This window comes from Bidens hawaiensis, unplaced genomic scaffold (assembly GCF_021521415.1).
Source record: "Bidens hawaiensis isolate Kalapana, Puna unplaced genomic scaffold, B.hawaiensis_p1.1 tig00017853_1, whole genome shotgun sequence".
NCBI lineage: Eukaryota > Viridiplantae > Streptophyta > Magnoliopsida > Asterales > Asteraceae > Bidens > Bidens hawaiensis.
This window is the reverse complement of record NW_027492690.1, coordinates 179026-201696: the sequence shown is the minus strand read 5'-3', so window position 1 is coordinate 201696 and position 22671 is coordinate 179026. Positions and strand designations below refer to the sequence as shown.

Sequence of the window (22671 nt, the reverse complement as noted above, 5' to 3'; positions counted from 1 at the left end):
CCCTTGTCTTTAAATGCTTGATTTTAGTAGGTTTGTTATATGAAAGTTATTTTTTTCTTATGGGACATGTACTTGTTAATATTAATATTAATTATATTTTAGAGGTTTAAACCTTATTAAGCTAATAAAACCGCATTTGCAAAGAAAAAAAACCGAGTAGCGACAAACAATGACCAGACCCACTACCGATCATCCTTCGTCGCCATCAAATCTCTTTGTCAGTTGAACTCCAGCCAGACTTCTAACATAATTTAGGTAGGTCATTAAGTGAATCACTCATCTGGTGGTTAATTTTATTGTTTTAACTTATTTTATTAGGGACTTGAGACCGAGGCTTAAAAATTAAACATTATATGAACTTTAGATTTAAAACATTGTTTATTAGGTAATTGTGATGACGTTGACGTATTTTTGTTAGATTATATAAAAAGTAGTTTTACTTTTTTAATAAGACCCGTGAAAATTCGACCCGAATCAGACTTAAAAAAAGTATTAGATAACGACAAACAAACAACCTCTAAAATTGTTTTCTAATAATTTACTTATATACATATTTAAAACATTTGTTATTAACTTATTCTAATTTATAGGCACATACCTCTAGCCTAACTCATTTATAATACGGTGCAATGGTAGGAAACATGAATTTTTAGTGGAAACTCATGTTCAATCCTCATAGACAACACTTTAGGAGAGGCATAAGTGACTTAATGAAATAAGACTGAGATCTTTGTGATCTCTAATTCGATTCTAATGGCGTCCGGGTTTTATCACTAGCGCGCCTTCGAGTGGTGGAGTTTTTCCCGGAATTGAAGATAACTTAGAGCCGTTTAAGGACTTCGTGTGACTGTGTTGGGCCATCTAACAATTATTTTTTGCTATTGGGTCATCCCATACGAAGTTTTAGACAATTCTTTATTTGTTAATTGTTAAAAAAATATATTATATATATATAGCTCAAGCCCTGAGGCAGTCCATCTGCAGGGTAGGTAAACGCACAAAGCCCAATTTCATAGGGACCTGTAACTATTAAAATATTTTTAAAATATTTTATGAATAATTTTATTTTAAAACAAATGATCAATTTCATAAAATATTAATCAAGTTTTAAAAGTGTTTCAATTAGGTAACTAATTTTTAAAAATTATTACAATTAAGTCACTTAATTGTAATATTTTATTAAATTAAATGTTTTAACATGTTTTTTAGCCTTTTTCTTTTTTGTTTCACATAGGAAATCTTTTTATCTTTTTTCTTTATGTTGACGTTGGATGGCGACGTGGATTTTTTTTTTGAATGTTAATATAATTAACGTTTTTTAAGATTTTCTAAATTTAACTACATATTGCAAATTCCGACCCCCACATCTTATCCTCCATTTCTTTCTTAATGCACAAAAAATTCGGTGAGACTCTATTTGAAGATTTAGTGACCCGATTTGAGAAAAAATATGCATAAGTGACATAATTAAAACATTTTTAAGACTTGGTTACTTTTTATGAGATAATCCCTAGAACAAATGCTTACAAAATCCATTATTGTTGGTTTGTGGAACCAAAATTCCAGTTGCGTTTCGTTTTTTTGTTTTTCCTAAAGTTTATATTTTAGAGGTTCGTTTTTTTATAACCATGAAGGCCTGAACTTCAAATTTTCGATGATTCTTCGGTACAACATTCGTCCTATATAGAAAATAGTTTATTTTTAATACTCTTTGAATTAGATACCATAAACAATTTTAGTAAGTTCCTTTCTGCTGCTCCTCTCAGCAAGTTCAACTTTCCTCTCTTTCTTACTGTCTCCCTTTTCTTATCTATTTACACTTATTATACACCACATTATATCTATTTGATATGTCTTACAATACACTTTACTAACTTTGAGTATCGGAAGGTGTTCTTCGAGCTAGTTTATGGCCACATAATGGCATGCAACTCGAATCTAAACTTAAAACGCATTTTAAGAATGTTCGACGCGTGCTAACTTGATAACAAGAACCCAATTCGTCTATTAGGCTAAGAGTAATGGGGCTTGGTTGAGCCCCAGGTGAGCCAAGCAAAATCTAACACGTAGGCGATGACATGGCCATGGATCAAGCCCCTCAACCAAGCCCCAGAGGGTATAGTGGTCCAGGTGATCAGGGGCTTGATCCAGTTTTTTATTTATTTAATTATTTTAAAGAATACATTAAATAATAATATAAAACATTACATTAATAATAATATAAAACATTACGTTGATACTAGTCTAATACAAGATCATCGGGTCTTCTATCCCACAAAAGCTCGACCAACTCATGCCGAACGTTGCCGTGTAACTCACGGCTCTTGATGATATTTATGTTGGCGAGTCGTTGTTCATTGGTGATCGTCGATTATTGTCTTGGAATATCACCTTGGTAGTTTTGACAAATAGCTTTACCCTCGTCTTCTAGTATCATGTTATGTAGGATTTTACACGTGATGACGACTTCCGTTATCTTCTTTCTTGTCCAAAATCTTATTGGATTCGCCAACATTGCCCATCTTTTCTTTAGGACTCCAAACGCCCTTTCAATATCTTTCCTTGCCGATTCTTGTTTCTTCGTGAAGTACTTTCGTTTGTCAGAACCTGGAGACGCGTAAGCTTGAACAAGTATCCCCCATTCGTTGTAAATACCATCAACGAGGTAGTACCCGTACTTGAAATGTTCTCTATTTGCAAAAAAAGCTTGAGGGGGTTCAACCCCGTCAATAAGGTCATCGATTATCGGTGACTGATCGATAACATTGAGGTCATTATTAGACCCAGCAACCCCAAAGAACGCATGCCAAATCCAAAGATCCTGTGACGCCACCGCCTCAAGTACAATAGTAGGGTCGGGGTGATCACCTCGATGGAATTGACCTCGCCAAGCAGTGGGACACATAGCCCAACCAACATGCATACAATCAAGGCTACCGAGCATCCCGGGGAAACCATGCTTTTCACCGTGCACCCCGTATATGCGTTGGATATCATACATTGTTGGTCTACGTAAGTATCTCCGCTTGTATAGCGATATGACCCCTAAATATAATTATTAAAGTTATATAAGTTATGTAAATATTTGAAAAATATATAAACAAACGTAAAAAAAATATACATCTACAAAAGTGGTTAAGCGCATCGCGTCCGGTCTTTTTAGCCATTTGTAGATACTCGTCCAACATGTCCGATCCAACACCATACGCTAGTTGCCGAAGAGCGGCGGTAATTTTTTGAGTAGCCGTGAATCCGGGCTTACCTCTAGCGTCATCCCTTTGTTGAAAATACTCAAAGTGCTCCGGCAAGTCATTTTGCTAGACGCATGAATAATCGTCTTGTCATTCGAAAACGGGTTCTAAAACTATCCTCACCATTTGTGGGATTGGGACTAAAATAGTGACGTATCAAAGTTTCGTTAGCGGTCTTTCGGTCACGAATACGCGGTTGGCGGAACAATGGGGCTCGGGGGCGATTTTGATATCTCAAAAAGCTTACCGTCGTTTGAACCGCTTGATAAATGAGTTCGTCTTCTTCGGTAGAATTGGAAGACGATGACGACGATGCCATTTATAAATATATAAATAGAAGTTTTGATAGAGAGAATGTATGGTTTAAGTTTTTATAGAAAGTGTGGATTTGTATTTATAGGTAAAAAAAATTAAATATTTATGACTTGCCAACGGTAAGGTTGACCAGTCAACTCTCCTCCAACGGCTACTTTGCCCCGCGGCCACAGCCGCGCCCGCCTTCACCTGAGGGGTGTAGCGGTGTTCGCGAGCCACATAAGCGATCGCGCCCACCGCTCAAACACCCCCCCCCTACCCTCAGTCTTATAACATTAAATTAAAAATCCCCACAATGACGTCTTAGTGGCAAGAACTATGTAGAGGACACCCAATTATGGCGTGAACCATTTTTTTTAAAAACATTAGATAAAGAACGAAGCTGTTTCTTTGTAAGGTATGCCATCCAAAATCTAGTTTCTTTTTCACCTTTTTACATTTTTACTACTTGCATTTAATTTTATTTTCAATCAAGAAGACAAAAAAATCACACCGACAACAAAATTTACACCACCTTTTCAATAATTTTGTTATTAGTGTCTGTTTATTGGTCAATAATACATTCAATCCGTCTCTCAGATTTGATGTCACCACCAAACATATCATATTCCCGGGCCCTTTTAAGACGTGTCCGTACACACCAACCTTCAATTAATCATCCCTTAAAGTCTTAAACACACATTTCTTTCTTTCTATTCTATCTCCTTCATTCCACCTTTTCTCTTTTTCCCCTAATGGGTTTACTCAAGTTATTAGGATGCTTTAGAGTATCCGATCAAGTAGTCGATTGCGCTAGGAAAGACGACGAAAACTGTTGTAGTGTCACCACCAAAACTACATATGATCAAACTTTATCTACAAACAAGTATTCATGGGAAGATATTAAGAAGTGGACAAGGAACTTCTCCAAGGTTATTGGATCGGGGGGGGGGGGGGGGGTTAGTACGGTCTACCTTGCCCGTATACCGGATTATGGGTTAACAGCTGTCAAGATACAACTGCCTTGCACCGAACGGCTAGCCCGGATTCATGATCAAGAGCTTCAAATCTTGGTCAAAGTGAAACATTCAAATATTGTTAAGTTAGTTGGATACTGCGACAATAGGGAAGAAGAGCGTGTGTTATTGTTTGAGTATGCATCCAATGGTAATTTACATGAGAAGTTGCAGAGCAGTGTAACGCTGACGTGGCAAGCTAGAAAGCTGATAGCGTTCCAGCTTGCTTCAGCGTTACAGTATATGCATGGGATGCAGATTATTCATGGAGATATTAAGGCTGCTAATATTCTTTTGGATGAAAAGTTAAATTGCAAGCTTTGCGATTTTGGATCAGCTAAATTAGGATTTACATCGATGGTTTGGCCTCCATCGAGTAGCCCCAGAGCGATAATTGGTTCACAAGGGTACGTGGACCCGCATTATTTGAAAACCGGATTGGTTTCAAAGAAGAATGATATATATAGCTTTGGAGTTGTACTTCTAGAACTTATTACAGGAAAAGAGGCGTTTAGTTTGGAAAAAGGGAAATTGTTGACGGAGATTGTGGGTCCAATGGTGAAAGGGGTGGTGGGAGTGGAGGAGGTGGTGGATCCGCGACTGAGATACGGTGGTGGGTTCGATTTAGAGGAGGTGAAAGATATGGTTTCGTTGGCCGGGATGTGTATTAGTTGCTCCATGATTAGGCCTAGTGCAAAGGAGATTGTTGCATCCATGAAGGACAAGTTTCATAGCATTTCTTGATTTTTATTTTGGTTTTGTGAAAAATTAAGATGTGAATGTATTGGTTTGGTTCATCAATCATCATCATCATTTATGATTATTTTTCTGTAAAGTTTGTTTTTTAGTTTGAAGAAAGTTTTAAGATTTCTTTTGTTTGGTCACTTATTACTATTCACAAGAATGTTTACATTTCATAAACCATAAACGGTTACAAGTCTATTTTAGTTCATGTCTCGTCTAGTAAGGTACAATATATCTATACTATATATAATACACCAAACAATGACAAATTAAGACATCCATTTTTAAGTAATTTACAACACTTAAAACATGAGGTACATATGTTAGTAAGGGTAAACTTGTCTTTTAAACACAATCCATTCAACTTACAAGTTTGGTCCCTCATCTTTAACCATATTATGTTTTTAATTTAAGTTGTAAACTAACTTCCCACCCATGATTTTTAAACGACTATAGTCTTTTCAAACGTTAATAGTTTATAAAAATAATTACACCATAAAAACGAGCATTTTATTCTCTTTAATTTGGATATGATATTGTTATAATTTTTTTCATTTTAAATAAATTAATATGTTACGTAGGGGTGTTCAGTGTCCAGTATAAACCGTGAAACAACCGTTCACTACGTTTTGAAAATTTTGAAACCGACCAATAAACCGTAAGTAAAAAAAGAAAAAGAAAAAAGAAGTCAAACCAATGACCGGTTTAAACGATTTCAAGGTTTTAACCGAACCATAAACACTTATATTTGTTACGTGATTAACATGTTTAAACACCCGCTGCATCGCGCGGGCACCTGTCTAGTAAATCATAATTAGTTAAGTAATTAATACGACTAATTCTTTTCAATTTTTTTTAATATAATAGCCGGCATCTAGAATATCACCTCAAAGTCGCCTGTCAGGGTTCAATTAAACCTAACAGTTGAATTATGGTTAATAAAAAATGACGAATTCAAATATAATTATGATTATACTGGGATAGAGAAATGAGGAAGGAATGAGTAATAAGCATTTGTTTAATTTAGAACTAAAATGAAGAAATTGTTAATCGAAAATAACAAGGTAACGAATATATAATGCATGGAGTCTATCCATCATTTTCGTTTACTTTCTAGTGGCTACGTTTTATTGTTAATAATATATATGCTACTACCCATATTATACATGTGTTTAGGTTGAGCAATCAAATCAATATCATGACTAAGCTTTTATTTAATAAAACATTGTATGTGAAGTAAGTAGCTTATTTAATCTTATTTAAATAACTCGTGTCGTGTTATGTTATGTTTACCACTTTATAAACACTAATCATAGAATATAAACTTAGCTTCTTAGGTTTTATTATCTGGTAATTAGCACTCAAATAGTATCCGAAAGACATTCTAGTGCTAAGCTGTGTTCTCTTTATCGAACAGGGTGGATGGTTTCCTATATGTTATGAGTCGTTTTCTAAAAGTATCACTTAAAAAAATTTCTCATACTTTACACCAAATTATCTATTTAACCTTTCATTCTTTACTTAAATAAATCCTCAAAACATTTTCATAAACTCTGATAACTCACACTACTATATATATAAATATTCAAATATTATACAGACATAAGTTGTGTATGTAGTTAACTTGGTGTTTAACATGGTTGATGTAAGATAACACAAACAGTTAATTTTATTCTTAACTGCGTTAGAGAATTTATAATGGTATCGTATCCCAAAAAAATGTTCATTTACACTTCTCATGTTTTATTCTTTATTTCTATTTAATTAAATATTATTGTTTTTCTCTTTTTTTTTTCTAACTTATAACACACGAGGAAAACATAATGGAGAATGAATATTGAATTGCCAAATATATATATATGGATTGCCATTGAGCATGATACGATATTATGAAAACCTTAAAAGTTTCCTTTAATTATAAGATTGAGCATTTGAGTTAAAAGACGATAATTCGATATGTCTTTAATGATAGTGAATAACACCCTATACCCGTCTTAGGGAGTTAGGGGTAACTCAAATGTTGAATCATTTATCAAATCAGACAATAAATTAATAATTGCCTTTTCTTTTCGGCCTTCACTACCCCTCAATTAAATTCATGACCCAACAAAACTTGTTAGTCTAATTAATGTTAATTGCAGCTCATCTTAATGGTGGCCTCCACCATACAAGAATGCCAATGTTTTTTATTGCGAAAGTTTAAAGTCATAATTTTTGTCTTCTGACTCAACCTGAATTGATAAAATGCATGGATCCACTTTCGATCAATAGAATGTAAAAACAAGCTGAACATATAGCACATTTAAGTACTTAAATCTACAATACAACATAGTAATATTACTAATAGTCTTTGTTTCATTCGTGCGATTTTAATCAATTGTACATCTTATTTCTTTTAAATAACATTTTCTCTAATTAGACGTAGAAGCATCCAAAACTTTCAAAATTGTGTGATTTAGTCCGAAAGTTATGTTAGTGAACAATATAATTAAATAAGAATATCGTGATTTGCACCCCTTTTCCTTTTTAATTAGATTACTTCCAATGCAAGAATCAACTCAGGAGAAAGAAGAATATATAGAACTGCTCAAGCAAAATAGTATATAAAACAATTTGAAATTGAATTGATTTTTGAAAAGAAAATGAAATTACACTACAACACTTGTTATAATTGAAAAAATATATATATATAATAAAACAAGGAAATAGCGACGTGATGATTGAGGATTTGTGTTTAATATGAGTCCCGCAAACATATTGTGTTTCTCCTTAGTCCTTACAAACACGATTATTTCCCATGTTATAACAATCGAAGCCGTGCGTACTATCAAGAAAGACTTGAGCGCTTAAAACGCACTTGAGATGATAGAGAAATAATATTTTGATTATAGGATATCTATTGGTGTGTTGTGAGAGAATCGTTGCATATTTCGGGTAAATTAGAGGGTATGTCAACTAAGATAGTATCTTTGCCTTTTACTTAAAACCAAAAGTTAAAACGGACCAATCATCAACTCAATTAAACAAAAATAAAATTGTATTAAAGTTTTAATGCAATTTATTTGGTTTAATATTTTTAGACTTATGTGGAAAGTGGAAGTAAAGTGATTAATTTCAACCAAGATGCATTCACCCCACTCCAACCCCTAAGTTGTGCCATCATGGTTGCATTATTTGTTAAAACTTAAAACTGAAAAAAAAATAATAAAGGAAAAACAAAACAATTGATCATGCTATTGTATATAGCTTTTTTATGCTTAGCTCACTGTTATTGATAAAATAAAACTGTATCATAAAGATCTCCATGGTATTTTTCAGATCAATGCAATACTAGTAGTTTATAAAATGTGTTTAAACTTCACGCATTAAAATCGAATATTAATAACCACATACACAAAAATTGTTGTAGCACAAGAAAGCCTGCTCATGTATTATTAAATCTCATCAACCCGTTTATTGATAATACGCAATGAAAAACTGATACACGCTAGTACTTTCACGTACTATGGAAATTTTAACATGCATTTCAAGGAATGTGCAACGTAATGTAAGCGACACACATATTACATACCTCCTGATTAATTGTAGAGATAATTTCTTTGTAACTAATATACATAGAGAGAGGTTTATCAAATTCTACAAAAAGACTAGGTTTATGATTTTCTCATGAACTAAAGGCAGTGTGTGTGTGTAAATTCACACCAATTCTCATGAACTGATATATAAATAGGACATTCTCTAATTAAATGTTATGAAGAATCTAATGAATTGAGACTAAATTTTATTTATTTATAGACACACAAATTTAGCTCCTCTCCTAAATAATCGCACTCTTTCATAAGAACCGGACTTGAACTCTCGCCCTCTTGAAAAGGCAAAGCCTTGTCCAACAACTTGGTACCGGTATGCCAAAGACCTTTGGTATTAAACGATATTTGTGATCTCATACTGTTGGCATTCTTGTTCTTGCTTAAATCTATAGATTTTCTTTTTCTGAATAACTAAAGGAAGGTCAAAACAACCTTTTTTTCTTAAATTTGTGGTTATTAACTTATTATTATGTGACATGGATGTTGGATACCCTGTTTTCAATGATAACCTTTTGTTATACAATAATACTTACATTTTATAAAAAATATTTCATGTCATTTGTAAAGCGGCTAGAATTAGCTTCCCGCCAAAGCAAATGAAGAAAGAATGGAAGCAATGGATATATTCTTTTCTTTGCTCCCTCCACATAAACACACATGTTGTCATTGTAATCATCCTGACTATATTAATGAACATCTCACCTAGGCCATAACTAGCTTGAAATACAAAAATGGATTTCAAACTAAATCTGAAGCTCCCAAATGAAGTTGACCTATCGATTTCAAAAAACGAACAAGTTGTCGTTTTCGCCTCACACCAAACGGATTCCATGTTTATTCTCACATCCGACCTCAAAAACGGTTAGATTTTTATAACTACTTTTTTTTTCTTTCTTGGTATATGTTATTTAAATGGTTTACATGTATATAGGTGGTTATGAGAAAAAGGACATAAAGATTGACATAAATGAGGATGGGAATAGAATAACAATAAGTGGTGAAAAGCCCAACAAGGGATTCCAAAAGACCTTCATAATCCCAGAGGGAGTGGCTTTGGATAAAGTCAAAGCCCGGTTTGACCAAGGCGAGTCAAGACTCACCATTCGGATGCCAAAATTGGTAAAAGGGATGGTCCCTGGTGTTGGGATTGAGGAATTCAAACAACCTATTATTCCTATTCCCACCAATGAAGATAAACAAACGGTAAATCAAGATGTGGATGAAGAAATAAAGAAGCAAGATCAGATACCCGAAAGCCAAACAGAGGAATCGGAACAAAAGAGTTCCTCTTATTCTTCTTCATCTACTCCTATAATAGCGGGATCAGCAATACTTGTCTCTCTTATTGTCGCCTTTTACAGTTTCATTCGCTCTAAAAACAATAAAAAAGATTAACTACCACATTCATTTAGCTTCTTTGTTTGATATAAAACAAACATTTTCAACAAAAATGTGGTCATTCTTTCGGCCTCCAAGTTTTTAGTTGATCTATGAACCGCTGCGCATTGGGCCCATATCTATAGACCTACATATGACAAGTTCATCTTCCGTTTGCAACATGTTCTTTGTAATATTCATCTAGATATGTATCATCTTCCTGCAATGCAATGAACACGTTATTAGTTGGTACTATGGTTTGTGTTTGCATGTGATGAAAATTTGACTCGTCTTGTGCTTTACCTTATTATAGATAATTAGCTACCATTCCATCGACCGAACTCTCCTCAGCACGTTTCGTCTTGGTCTTTGTTTCTCTGTTACTGGAATTATGCTGTCCATCAACTGAACAACACACAAAACAGTGTTAATCACATTAATTACAAATCCAACACATTCTATTTTCATGAAACAGAGTGAATAAAACATAACTTCAAACAAACACAAATGAAATCAAACAATTGTAACTTGAACAAGCGCCCCAAAGATACATTTGGTATTTTATGTATAATAACAATGTATTCACATTTTCATTGTTTCTAAAATAAAAAATGCAGTTGTTTCATGATCGGATTTTGCGTTACAGTTTCCAAATTATTCTATTTATTTAACTGGAACCATATTGATCAGACAAAACCATATAAACCAACAAAAATTAACCATTTTCGGAAAAGCAACAATAGAATTAAACCACCAAGTAATCTAAAATACTCTTCTATGAATGGAGAAAATAACATATTATTTATCATAATTTGAGGGAACAAATTTGGCAAAGTGAAATTATTAAACTATGCGACATTTTCAAAATAAGCTGTATATAGTTAGTAACAGAAATAAACAAAATTTAATAAAATAGTAACACTGTGTTAATGCATTGAAGAAACACTAACCGGACCCCGGACAGATTACTGGTAACCTGGGGGTTGGATAGCTGTTTCCCACGAGGGGTTAGACCCTTGGAAGATGGTTCTTCTGATAACCTGCAAAACAGACACCGTGAGCTCGTCACTGAGAAGGGGGGGGGGGGGTTCCTCCTTGTGACCACCCTCCGGCGTGAGAATCAGACTAGATTGCTCTTTAAATATAAAAGTATATTAAGAGATTGCTAGAGCAGATATCAGGTATATTATGATGATATAAGATAATAAGATATGATAAGATGAGATGGTCATACCATTTGTGGTATTTATAGCCGAAGGTAGGTTTCCAAAGAGGTATGGCCGGCTGCAACAGTGTTCCTGTTCCACCAACAGTAGCCTACGCACGTGCCCTGCTGGTAGTTGGTGGGTAGGTAGCGGCTGATAGTGACCAGGCCTGCTGTATACTATTCCTGTTCCACCAACTGACGGCTACGCACGTGGTATGGCAGTAGTTGGTGAGTAGGCAGCGGCTAATAGTGATACAGTACAGGAGCATGCTGCTCGCCATACTGTATCAGTGAGCTGTCGTATCTCTGATCAGATCTTTCGCCCATACCTCGTCAGGTACAGTAAAAGATCCTTCAGTATACGGACTGGCTTATTTGGGCGGGAGTATTCCCCCTCCCGCCTCTGTGCGGGATTGCTCCCGGCTTGGCTCATTCCTTCAGGTGACACTGAATGATCGAGAGCTAAGTGCCTTGTGCGTGTAGCCATGCTGCGCGGGTGGCCTTCCCTAATGGCTTGTATCCGAGGCTGCGGGGACAGGCGGAGTCCTTCACCATTGGGAGGCATTTCCTGCGGGACCAGCTTGCGTACTGCGCGTAAGGACGTCACGTCTCTGAGCATGGTTGGTCCTGCGGATCCAGTTGGTCTCTGCGCAGACGTCCCTGTTTAAGGTGAGTCTTGCGGGTCCAACTGGGCTCTGCTGGGACCTACCTCTTCAAGTCCCCCCAGTCCAATGTTCTTCTCATGAGTGTTTAATAAAGTGAGGTGAACTTTTGGACTTGAGCAAAGGGTTTTGAAAAGGGTTTTGTAAGGTTTTCCATGGGGATTCTTTCCGCGGAAGTCCTTGTCACTTGCAGAAATGCCCGAGTTTCCTGCTTGGTCTTTGGGTATGATGCGGGTAGGTCTGTAACCTCCTCGCAAGTCAGGAGCATTGAGTCCCAGTTGTATGTATTTTCCATGAGGTTTTGGTAGTTTTGAACATAGTGATCAATTATGTTAAGACCACCAATTCCATCCTGGAGCTTCAAACAACGTAGTTCTCGACGTTCCCGCTATGCGGGGATGTTATTTCCGTTTCCGCAAGCATTGCCCAGAAGATCCTTCTTGGTTTCAATTCCCAGCGGAGCGCTAGGTATGTGAAGGGTTTTGCCTTAACACTGTACCTGCGCTCGTCTTACGGTTACTTTACTTCCAAGGTATTCCTGGCGTCAATTCCCTGCGGGTGCTAGGTATGTGAAGGGTTTTGCCTTTACACTGTACCCGCACCCGTCTTATAGTTACTTGGTTGCCGAGGTACTTGGCTTCAATTCCCTGCGGGTGCTAGGTATGTGAAGGGTTTTGCCTTTACACTGTACCCGCATCCGTCTTACGGTTACTTGCTTGCCAAGGGGTAAGGGGTATTTTCCCGCTTACTTTTTAATATTTTCAAATTTTTGAATTTTGAAATTCGAAGAGTTGGTGAAAAGATAACAGTCCAAACCTCTGAAACGTCGTGCGACGGTTTCTTCTGACTGTGTCAGGACGTGCAAGAAGTTATGGTGACGTGACAGAACATGGTCATTCCAGTCGCTTTTTCAGGCGCGTGGGCGCGATTTTTCGGGCGCGTGGCCGCGAAATTACTGGCATACGTCCTTTCAACAGCTGTTGCCAGCTTGGTTTTTGCCACGTGTCATAGTTTCATTGCACATTCGATTTCTCTCTCCTCCGCATTAATTTCACCGCATTAATTGCGATTACTATATAAAGGGGGAGAGGGTTATTTGCAATTCACACTTTTAACTCTTCTCTTCATCTTTAAGGCGATTTCCGGCGAATACTCCTTTATTCAATCGAGCATTCTCTCGAAATCGTTCTCTTCTCTCTGCAAGATGTCTTCTCGTGATGCTGAAGCTATAGCCGATGACAGGGGTACTGCTGGCGAGTGCCAGTGTGCTCTGCCCGGCGATCAGTACCGGTATGTTGTCAGGAAGTTCATGCTCGATCATCTCGAGCCTGAGTTTCCTGAATCCCACCAGACCGTGTACGATGCCCCCCGAGGCAAGATCGGGGTTTATGCTGCATTTTTTGTCTATGGGAATCTTAGATTCCCATTGACAAAATTTGTTTACCGTGTCCTTGAGAGGCACGGTGTTCATTTGACCGAGCTGCACCCCATGGCGATCGCCAAGATTCGCCATTTTGAGTGGGTGTGCCGGATTTTGGGCATCGAGCCCCATGTGGACCGCCTGATGACCTTCTATACCTGGAGGTGCATCCAGGGGGGGTACACCTTGACGACCCGTATTAAGGGTCTGAAGATTTGCGACACCGAGCGCAGTCTTCGCGCGTGGAAGCAGGAATTCTTCTACATTTCTGCCCGCGCCATCCCCCTTGCCATGAAGTTTAAAAATGGCCAAGCGATACCGAGCCTTCACGCCCCCAACTACCAGGAGGCGGAATGGTTTTCGAAGATATCCCGGATCCAATCTCCGGTTTACCGGTTTGCGGAGTCCGGGATGGTCATGTTAGGGATGAGCTGGGTGTGGAAGGATGCGTCTCAGGTTCCCATCCTTCTCGAATACGGTTTGAACTCTATTCCCTATGGTATGTCTTGTCTTTCTTTTTGATACGCGTTTGTCTTCTAACTGTTTATTCTTTCAGAGGGAAATGATTTGGAGTCGCTTCTGTACCCGCGGGAAACCGACGGTCCTGCGCGGATGGGTACTCGTGCTCTGGACGAGGGCGAGTTGCCCATCCTGGAGCAAACGGCGGATCGGTTTGTGGAGGTCTATCCGCTGGGCCACGAGATCCTGAGCCACCGGCGGCCAGGTAAGGCGATATTCTTTCCTCAATCCCTCAATGCTGTACCCGCTGCTGGAATTCCTGACCCGTCTTCCTCTGAGGAATCCTCAGATGCTCCTCCGTTGGTGCGGAAGAAGAAAGCTGCTGCCGGCGTGAAGGGGAAGGAGAAGGCCTCCACAGCTGATCCAGTGGTTCTATCTGACTCGGAGTCAGATAGTGAAGAAGTGGCGGGGAAGCCCGGTGGTGAGAAGACCACTGCTCCGGAGGCTATGACCGTTACCTCCGGAGAACCTACGAAGACGACGGTGACCGGTACCAAGAGGCCGGCTCCATCGGGTTCCTCCCCGCCCGTCCGTACGTTCAGGGTCAAGAAAACCCGTAAGTACAATTATAATGTCTGTAGATTTATCACTTCATTAATTTATCTAACACTTTCTTCTTTGTGCAGGCGTGGATGTTGACGCATTCCGGGGTGAAGCGCAGAGGAGTACCCTTCCGCCAATGACGGTAGGCTTGGTCAGCCTACCTGAGGCGTCGACCCAGGTGACCGCGCCTGCTTCCGCTGGTTCAGTTGCTCCTGAGCAGACTGTTCCAGCTGAGATGACGTCCCCGCCGGCCGTGAGTGCGATTTTTACAGCATCCTTCACAGAGCTGGCGGTTACTGCTGCTGCTGACTACGAGGCGGCGACCACGGCGGCGACCACAACGGCGACCACGGCGGCTGCCACCATGCCCGCGCCACCGGCACCGACGGCCGGACCATCAGGTACGCGCAGGGCGTCCCACCGATCTTTGTCACCTTCCCGTCTGCCTGACCTGTTGGATGGATTTCCTTTAAGTTCAGGTGATGGGTTTGGCGGCTATCGGCCTGTCATTGACCCTACAGGTGCGTAGGGTTCCTTTCTTTTTCCCTTGTTTTTTATCATCTTTTCCTTACTGCCTTTGTTTCTTTTGCAGTGTCGGATTCCAATGAAGTGTATGTTCCGCGATGGAACATACGCCGAGGAACAACCCTTCGTACCCCTGTGGAGTGCGTGGACTGGGCTCGCCACGCTGCTCCTCATGGTGCGTTGGGGGAAGCCATGGCTAGCTACCAGGAGGGTAGGCTAACCAATGAGCTTCGGGTTCTCCAGGCCCGGACGCAGCCACGCGTCGAGCTGCTTTGTCGTGAAAACGACAAGTTGAAAGCAGCTCGCGCCAAGGACGTATCTGAGGCGCGTGCTCTTCGGGAGGAGAACCAACAGCTGGCGGCAGCTGCCGCCGACAAGGAGAAGGCCTTCAAGGCCCTCGAGGTTGAAGTTCAGGCGCGACTCGAGGCCCGCTCCAAGGCTGCCCAAGCTGTGAATGAACAGCTTCGGCTGGCCAGGGAGACTGCGCGAAACGCAACCGAGAGGGCTGCCAAGGCTGAAGCCGTTGCTGAGCCTTTGCGTGTGGAGAATGAGGAGCTCAAGGCCAAATTAGAGGCTCTCCAACGCGCTCATGATGCCTTGGCAATGAAAGATGCCAAGAAACTCCAGGAAATCCTGGACCAGAGAGGGGTGCTTGACCACACCGAGCGGAAGCTTAAGGGCGTCGAAGAGGCTGCCGCAAAGGAAGTTTTACTTGCCAACCTTAACAAGAGCGAAGCCGAACGCGCCCATAACGAAGCTCAAGCTGCCCTCCAATGGCTTCTTCGAGAAGCGTTGCCTCAGGTATGTTTAGCTTTATCTTCTCGCTTTTCTTTTGTAAGAAAAAGTTCTAATACTTGTATTTTTTCTTTGTAGGTTGTGCGTCGGGTCTTTTCAGAGACCTCTTACGATGATGCTATGACCGCAGCCCTCAACGCTTCTCATGAGGATGGGGAAAAGGCCGGCTTCCTGCTTGGTCTAGGGTTTGTTGAGAAAGGCGTCCCGCCTTCCAACTTCCCTTTGTTCGATGTGGATACCGAAGCCATTTATGACCAAGCATTGAACCAATACGCCGCCTTCCCGCATCCAGTGGTGGAAAAGGTGGACGAAGTAGCTGCTGCTGATGATGGGTTAGCTGTCCTCAAAGCGTTCCTCGAACCACCCCGTTCTTCTGACGGAGCGGGTCCAAGTGGAAGCGGCCCTGAAGCTTGATCCTGAAGATCCCTTCCCATTGCTAAGATCGACTTGTATCGTTTTTTTCTTTTAGGCGGGTAGTTACCCGGCCATTCTTGTAATATATTCTTGAAATATTAATCTTTTTGCGTATAAGATTGTTATTTCCTTCTTTGGGTTCCTTGCTTTATAAACTTATGACTTGCATACTTAGTTTAAATTAGCAATTTTCCAAGTGTTTAGAATAAGAACCTTTGAACGTGGTTAATGGGTTAAAGTTTCGCTTCCTCCTTCGTGATTGTGCGGGTAGAACCGTCACTTGCACTTGGTAGGATGGCTAAACTTTAACCTTCATCTGACCTGCGTGTAGGTTTTCCTTTTCGAAATTTCTAAGGCATTAAGATAAGTTAACCTTTGAACGTGGTTGATAACAGGAAGTCTTGCTTCCTCTTTCGTGATTGTGCGGGTAGAACCGTCACTTGCACTTAGTAGGATGGCAAAACTTTACCCTTATCTGACCTGCGTGTAGGTTTTTCTCTCCTTTTGAGGATAAGTTAACCTTTGAACGTGGTTGATAATAGGTGTGAAGTTTTGCTTCCTCTTTCGTGATTGTGCGGGTAGAACCGTCACTTGCACTTAGTAGGATGGCAAAACTTTACCCTTATCTGACCTGCGTGTAGGTTTTTCTCACCTTTTGAGGATAAGTTAACCTTTGAACGTGGTTGATAATAGGTGTGAAGTTTTGCTTCCTCTTTCGTGATTGTGCGGGTAGAACCGTCACTTGCACTTAGTAGGATGGCAAAACTTTACCCATATCTGACTTGCGTGTAGGTTTTCCTCATCCTATGAGGATAAGTTAACCTTTGAACGTGGTTGATAATAGGTGTGAAGTTTTGCTTCCTCTTTCGTGATTGTGCGGGTAGAACCGTCACTTGCACTTAGTAGGATGGCAAAACTTTACCCATATCTGACCTGCGTGTAGGTTTTCCTTATCCTTTTTAAGAATTTTGTTTTGAACCGTTCGACGCGCGGTTGTCGATAGGTTAGTGTTCTGTTTCCTTTCATGATTCATGCGGATAGACTGGCACTTTCATTTAATAGGATAATTGAACTCTTCCCCTTCAACTGGTCTGCGTGAAGGTTTGTCAAGTTATTGGGTTCGTGCGGGTAGGATCGCCTTCCCACGCAACGACTTCACGTAATGTGAACGCCGTCACGAGTGTTGCATAGTTTAACCGTTCGACGCGCGGTTGTTGATAGGTTATTATTCAGTTTCCTTTAATGGTTCATGCGGATAGACCGGCACTTTCATTTTTGGGTGCTGAACTTTTTCCCAAACTGACCTGCGTGAAGGTTTGTCACGTTATTGGGTTCGTGCGGGTAGGACCGCCTTCCCATGCAATGACTTCACGTAATTATGCGGTGAAAACCGGCATATTAGTGTTCAGAAAAGTATGAATGTAAAATCATCAGCTTCGATGTTCTTAAAGAGAATCATTTCCATTAGAAGTGGCTCTTGGCCTTTTCTTTACAAATTGGAATTGATTTACATGCAGACTGTGTAAATGAGCTCCCTTCCATGTTGGGATGGGAGTGCCATCGAGCCGATACGCACCTGGTTCGGGATCTCGTTCTTTACGCAGCATGTAGTCTCGATTTTGAAGCTGGAATTGATTCGTGTCTTCCCCAGCTGAGGTTCTATACGCACCCGCCTGCTCAGTCTTTATTGTGCCACGAGGTGCGCGAGCGTCCCATCTCTGACAAATGCTTCGACCATGTCCTTTACGTCTATGCATTCTTCAGTGTTGTGGCCTTTTGTCTTGTGGAAGTCACAGTATTTGCTCCGATCAGCATCGTGACGATGTCGGATTATTGGAGGCTTTGGCCATGGGAGCTCTTCAGTGGCGAATATCTCAGTGACGCTTTTGGTGAGTGGCGTCCATCTGGAGTTCCGGTGCGACCGTACATTATCCCTTCCGCCCACTCGATGTTGCAAGCCGGATGAGGTGTCAAAGTTTACCCTTGACTGCCAAATGCCTAGCTTTCGCTTTTTATTTAGTCTGGCGGTGAGGACGTTGTCTTCTCTCGTCTTCTGAGTGTAGAGGTTTGTGCTCTGTGGGAGATCTCTACCCAGTTGCTTCTCTGTTTCCGCATAGCGTTTTGCTGCTGTCATGATGCCATCCCATGTGGATGGCATGCCATCTTTACCCGTTAGGGTGCGGATGAGCTCTGGGTCATGTGCGCCCTGGATGAAGGCAGCGCGAACAAGATCTTCGTTGATATTGCCCAAACTTAGCTTCTTTGAGTTGAAGCGAGTGATGAAGTTTGGCAGAGATTCATCTTCCTCTCGTATGCATTTGAGGATTGTCCATTGCTCCTCGGTATACTTCCGTTGCTGGCTGAAGTGTTGGCTAAACTTCTGTTGGAAGTCTGCCCAGTCGTAGATGTGGTTGACCGGTAGACGATCAAACCAAGCTCTAGCAGCCCCAACAAGCGTCATTTGGAACATGTAGCACCACGTGGGTTCCGTCCAATTGCTGACGGTTGCCCCCGCTATGAACCTGTTCAAATGATCGTCTGGATCAGATAAACCGTCATATGTGCCTATGTTAGGCATTTGTTTGGCACTCTTTGGGGCGATTGCTTCCGCAATGTCCCTTGCAAACTTGGACATTCCTGCATTTGCAACGTTTGGTCTGAACGTTTTTGAGAAGTCTCGTGGACTTCCACCTGTGCTTTTTGGTTTGAAGGCTTGTCCAAAATGCCTTTTCGGTTGGGATTCCGTTTCCTTACGCTTCCCTTTTGCCCTATGGCGAGGGTTCGCGTCGGAGTCGGATTCCTCCGAGTCATCCTCCCAGTACTCGAATTCGTCGGCCTGTTGCACGGAACGCAAGCGTTCGTCCAACTCAGCCTGGAATTCCTTTTGTCGTGCCTCCGCCCATGCCTTAACTTCATCGAGAGTCTGGCGGGGGAGTCTTCGTTTCTCAAACTGGGTATCGGTGGATCCCAGTAGGCGGTCATTTACTGCACTTGCCCCAGCTTTGGTAAGTGGGGTAGTGTTCGTAAAATTTACTTCACTTGCCCCGGCTTCGGTAGCCGGGGTAGTGTTCGTAAAAACTGTGTTGCCGGTATTCCCCCTAGTAGCTGGGGTTGTGGTTACCGGAATTTCTCTAACCATCTTTGTTGAAGTTTGAAAAAACTGGAGAAAATTGTAGTTCTAGCTTTATGCACGGATGGCGCCAATGAAGAAACACTAACCGGACCCCGGACAGATTACTGGTAACCTGGGGGTTGGATAGCTGTTTCCCACGAGGGGTTAGACCCTTGGAAGATGGTTCTTCTGATAACCTGCAAAACAGACACCGTGAGCTCGTCACTGAGAAGGGGGGGGGGGTTCCTCCTTGTGACCACCCTCCGGCGTGAGAATCAGACTAGATTGCTCTTTAAATATAAAAGTATATTAAGAGATTGCTAGAGCAGATATCAGGTATATTATGATGATATAAGATAATAAGATATGATAAGATGAGATGGTCATACCATTTGTGGTATTTATAGCCGAAGGTAGGTTTCCAAAGAGGTATGGCCGGCTGCAACAGTGTTCCTGTTCCACCAACAGTAGCCTACGCACGTGCCCTGCTGGTAGTTGGTGGGTAGGTAGCGGCTGATAGTGACCAGGCCTGCTGTATACTATTCCTGTTCCACCAACTGACGGCTACGCACGTGGTATGGCAGTAGTTGGTGAGTAGGCAGCGGCTAATAGTGATACAGTACAGGAGCATGCTGCTCGCCATACTGTATCAGTGAGCTGTCGTATCTCTGATCAGATCTTTCGCCCATACCTCGTCAGGTACAGTAAAAGATCCTTCAGTATACGGACTGGCTTATTTGGGCGGGAGTATTCCCCCTCCCGCCTCTGTGCGGGATTGCTCCCGGCTTGGCTCATTCCTTCAGGTGACACTGAATGATCGAGAGCTAAGTGCCTTGTGCGTGTAGCCATGCTGCGCGGGTGGCCTTCCCTAATGGCTTGTATCCGAGGCTGCGGGGACAGGCGGAGTCCTTCACCATTGGGAGGCATTTCCTGCGGGACCAGCTTGCGTACTGCGCGTAAGGACGTCACGTCTCTGAGCATGGTTGGTCCTGCGGATCCAGTTGGTCTCTGCGCAGACGTCCCTGTTTAAGGTGAGTCTTGCGGGTCCAACTGGGCTCTGCTGGGACCTACCTCTTCATGCATAAAAAGAGCAAAGGGAGTAGAATTAGTTACATACCTGCTTATACCTTATTCTAGTCTGCTCCGTCTGAAAAAATAAAAATAAATAAGTAAAACGAGTTAGCAAATAATAACTTTTCAAGTTAAAACTCATAATTGTTTATAACCAAACTGCTTTATTATGAAAAGAAGAACACAAAGATTAAGTGATTAACCGTGTTACCTTTACTTTCAACAACGCCTCATTTTCTTCTTCCAGTTTCACAGCTAAAGATTCCAGCTCAGCTTGGTATGCCTGAAAAAGCATATCAATAAAAAACTAAGAATCATAAAAGTTGAAATTTTGTTTAGAAAACAGAGAAGTAATCACCTGTTTGCGTTCTCTGGACCTTGCAGCGGACTCTCGATTCTTAATCATCCTTCTCTGCCTCTGTTGTGCCGCCTTATCTAACGTCTTCAACATTGCTCTCTTTTTCCCTCCAATACCGAACCCGTCCACATTGACATTTGGCGGGTGAATACTACTATTAGGATTGTCAAAACTAAATATCCCTCCGCTCGGCAATCGCTGAGGTGGAATTTTAACATCTTCTTCCTCAACTGCCCCTGCTTTCGCCAAGAAATCCTCTAAAGTCATCATCTCATCGGGCACTTCCTGCTTGCAACTTCGCCCCGCCACAAGCTCCTTCCAAACATCATCCACACTCTTTGATGATGTAGGCACTGATTTCATGTTACAAAAATTTATAAACATAACGTTAAGTTCAATTTCAAATAATCTCGAATCAAATATTTTTAAAATATGAACTGATATAATAGAATAACTAATAATGGGTATTATACTATCATTCATGGCGTCTGTCTTAAAAAACTTAATCAATATTAAATTGAACTATTACAAGAGCCGTATACGAGCAGAGCCAAGCCCGAGCTCAGCTTGTTTTGACTTACAAGAGCCCGAGCTCGAGCTTGGTTCATTTTGAGCTTTTTTTCTAAAATTCGGCTATTAAAAAGTGTGTCATTATTTCAAGCTAGAGTTCGGCTCATTTATTATTTATTAATTAGAATTTAAATACAAATTTAATTATTTGTATATATTTTGACAAAATCTTAACAAGCTTAAGCTAGGTTCGAGCTCATGTGCAGTACTTTAAAGTTTAAACGCGCAAAAGCTCAGCTGTGCAATGTAAAACTAATATATATAGATGTCCTAGAAAGTTAAAAGCTTAAAAAATACACTAGACTCGTTAAGGCTTGACGAACCTAAATGATCTTCTTCTATACAAGGCTTGAACTCGATAACTATACAAGGCTATTACAGGATAAAATTGACTTATAACTTCATACCAAAAACAATTTGATCAAATATAATAACAAATTGACACATGTAAAATGTCAGATTAAAAAAACAAAAAAAAACAAACCACTGTCTTGACGGCTAACGGCGGCGGCATCTAACAACGTAGTCTGAAGAGGTTGAGATTGAGGTAGTTGGTTGTCGGACATCTGGAAGGTGTTGGAATTTTTGTTATTGATTGAGGAAGAAGAATTAGTTGATGATTTGCGTGTGATTAGATCCGAATTTATCGAAGACATAAGCTTGGAGGAAGCCATGTATCATCCGGATTGGTCGGGAGTGTGAGCATAATAATAATAATAATAATAATAATAATAGGGTTTGTTCGGGATTATAAATAAATTGTTGAATTTTATGTGATGTTTGGTTGTTTGTTTGGATCCAGATGTTTAGATGAGCGTTGAATTATGTTTATTTGGAACACGGAAGTAGGAGATGATTATATCGATTGATCGATGGATCGAAAATATTGAAAGTGGAAAATTACAAAAATAGTCCCTCACCTAAGCTCCACTTGACACTTGTCTTTTTAGACATAACTGTGGGGAAAATGTTAAACGTGTCAATGATTCAAACAAACATAAACCAGCCCCTTTGATACAAGTTGTGTGGATCGGGATTGTAGCATATAAATGAGAACATTCTTTACGAGAAAAGGTGATACATAAACTATTATATCATGCTCTTTTTCTAGGAAAATCTAAATTTAACATGTATTTTAAAATTTTGAAAAATTAATATTACCAACGGTTAGTAAATGTTGTCGACGGTTTGTTTTTACAGGTG

The 22671-nt window shown here is 40.5% G+C and overlaps 2 protein-coding genes and 1 pseudogene across 2 annotated transcripts; 1 reads left to right on the top strand and 2 right to left on the bottom strand.

The window, feature by feature from the left end:
- Positions 1–2371: 2371 nt before the first annotated feature.
- Positions 2372–3570, bottom strand: LOC143554734 (uncharacterized). Its single transcript, XM_077044433.1, has 3 exons — positions 3499–3570; positions 3122–3317; positions 2372–2622 (listed from the first exon to the last, which is right to left on the bottom strand). The coding sequence occupies exons 1-3, from the start codon at positions 3568–3570 to the stop codon at positions 2372–2374; spliced, it is 519 nt and encodes a 172-aa protein (XP_076900548.1).
- A 317-nt stretch (positions 3571–3887) lies between these two features.
- On the top strand, positions 3888–5433 carry LOC143554747 (putative receptor-like protein kinase At4g10390 pseudogene; annotated as a pseudogene).
- A 4385-nt stretch (positions 5434–9818) lies between these two features.
- LOC143554746 (G-box-binding factor 4-like) lies at positions 9819–22282 on the bottom strand. The gene is made up of 6 exons (XM_077044441.1): positions 21953–22282; positions 20899–21251; positions 20752–20823; positions 20587–20616; positions 10576–10677; positions 9819–10492 (listed from the first exon to the last, which is right to left on the bottom strand). Exons 1-5 carry the CDS (start codon positions 22140–22142, stop codon positions 10594–10596), a joined length of 729 nt encoding a protein of 242 aa, XP_076900556.1. The 5' UTR covers positions 22143–22282; the 3' UTR covers positions 9819–10492; positions 10576–10593.
- Positions 22283–22671: the final 389 nt, after the last annotated feature.

Coding starts and splice junctions, on each gene's coding strand:
- LOC143554746 (XM_077044441.1), bottom strand. CDS start 22,142: ATGGCTTCCTCCAAGCTTATGTCTTCGATAAATTCGGATCTAATCACA. Junction 21,252..21,952: donor CGTTAGCCGTCAAGACAGTG/GTTTGTTTTTTT, acceptor ACATGAAATCAG/TGCCTACATCATCAAAGAGT. Junction 20,824..20,898: donor GGTCCAGAGAACGCAAACAG/GTGATTACTTCT, acceptor ATGCTTTTTCAG/GCATACCAAGCTGAGCTGGA.
- LOC143554734 (XM_077044433.1), bottom strand. CDS start 3,570: ATGGCATCGTCGTCATCGTCTTCCAATTCTACCGAAGAAGACGAACTC. Junction 3,318..3,498: donor ATCAAGCGGTTCAAACGACG/GTAAGCTTTTTG, acceptor TCATGCGTCTAG/CAAAATGACTTGCCGGAGCA. Junction 2,623..3,121: donor GCTTAACCACTTTTGTAGAT/GTATATTTTTTT, acceptor TACTTGTTCAAG/CTTACGCGTCTCCAGGTTCT.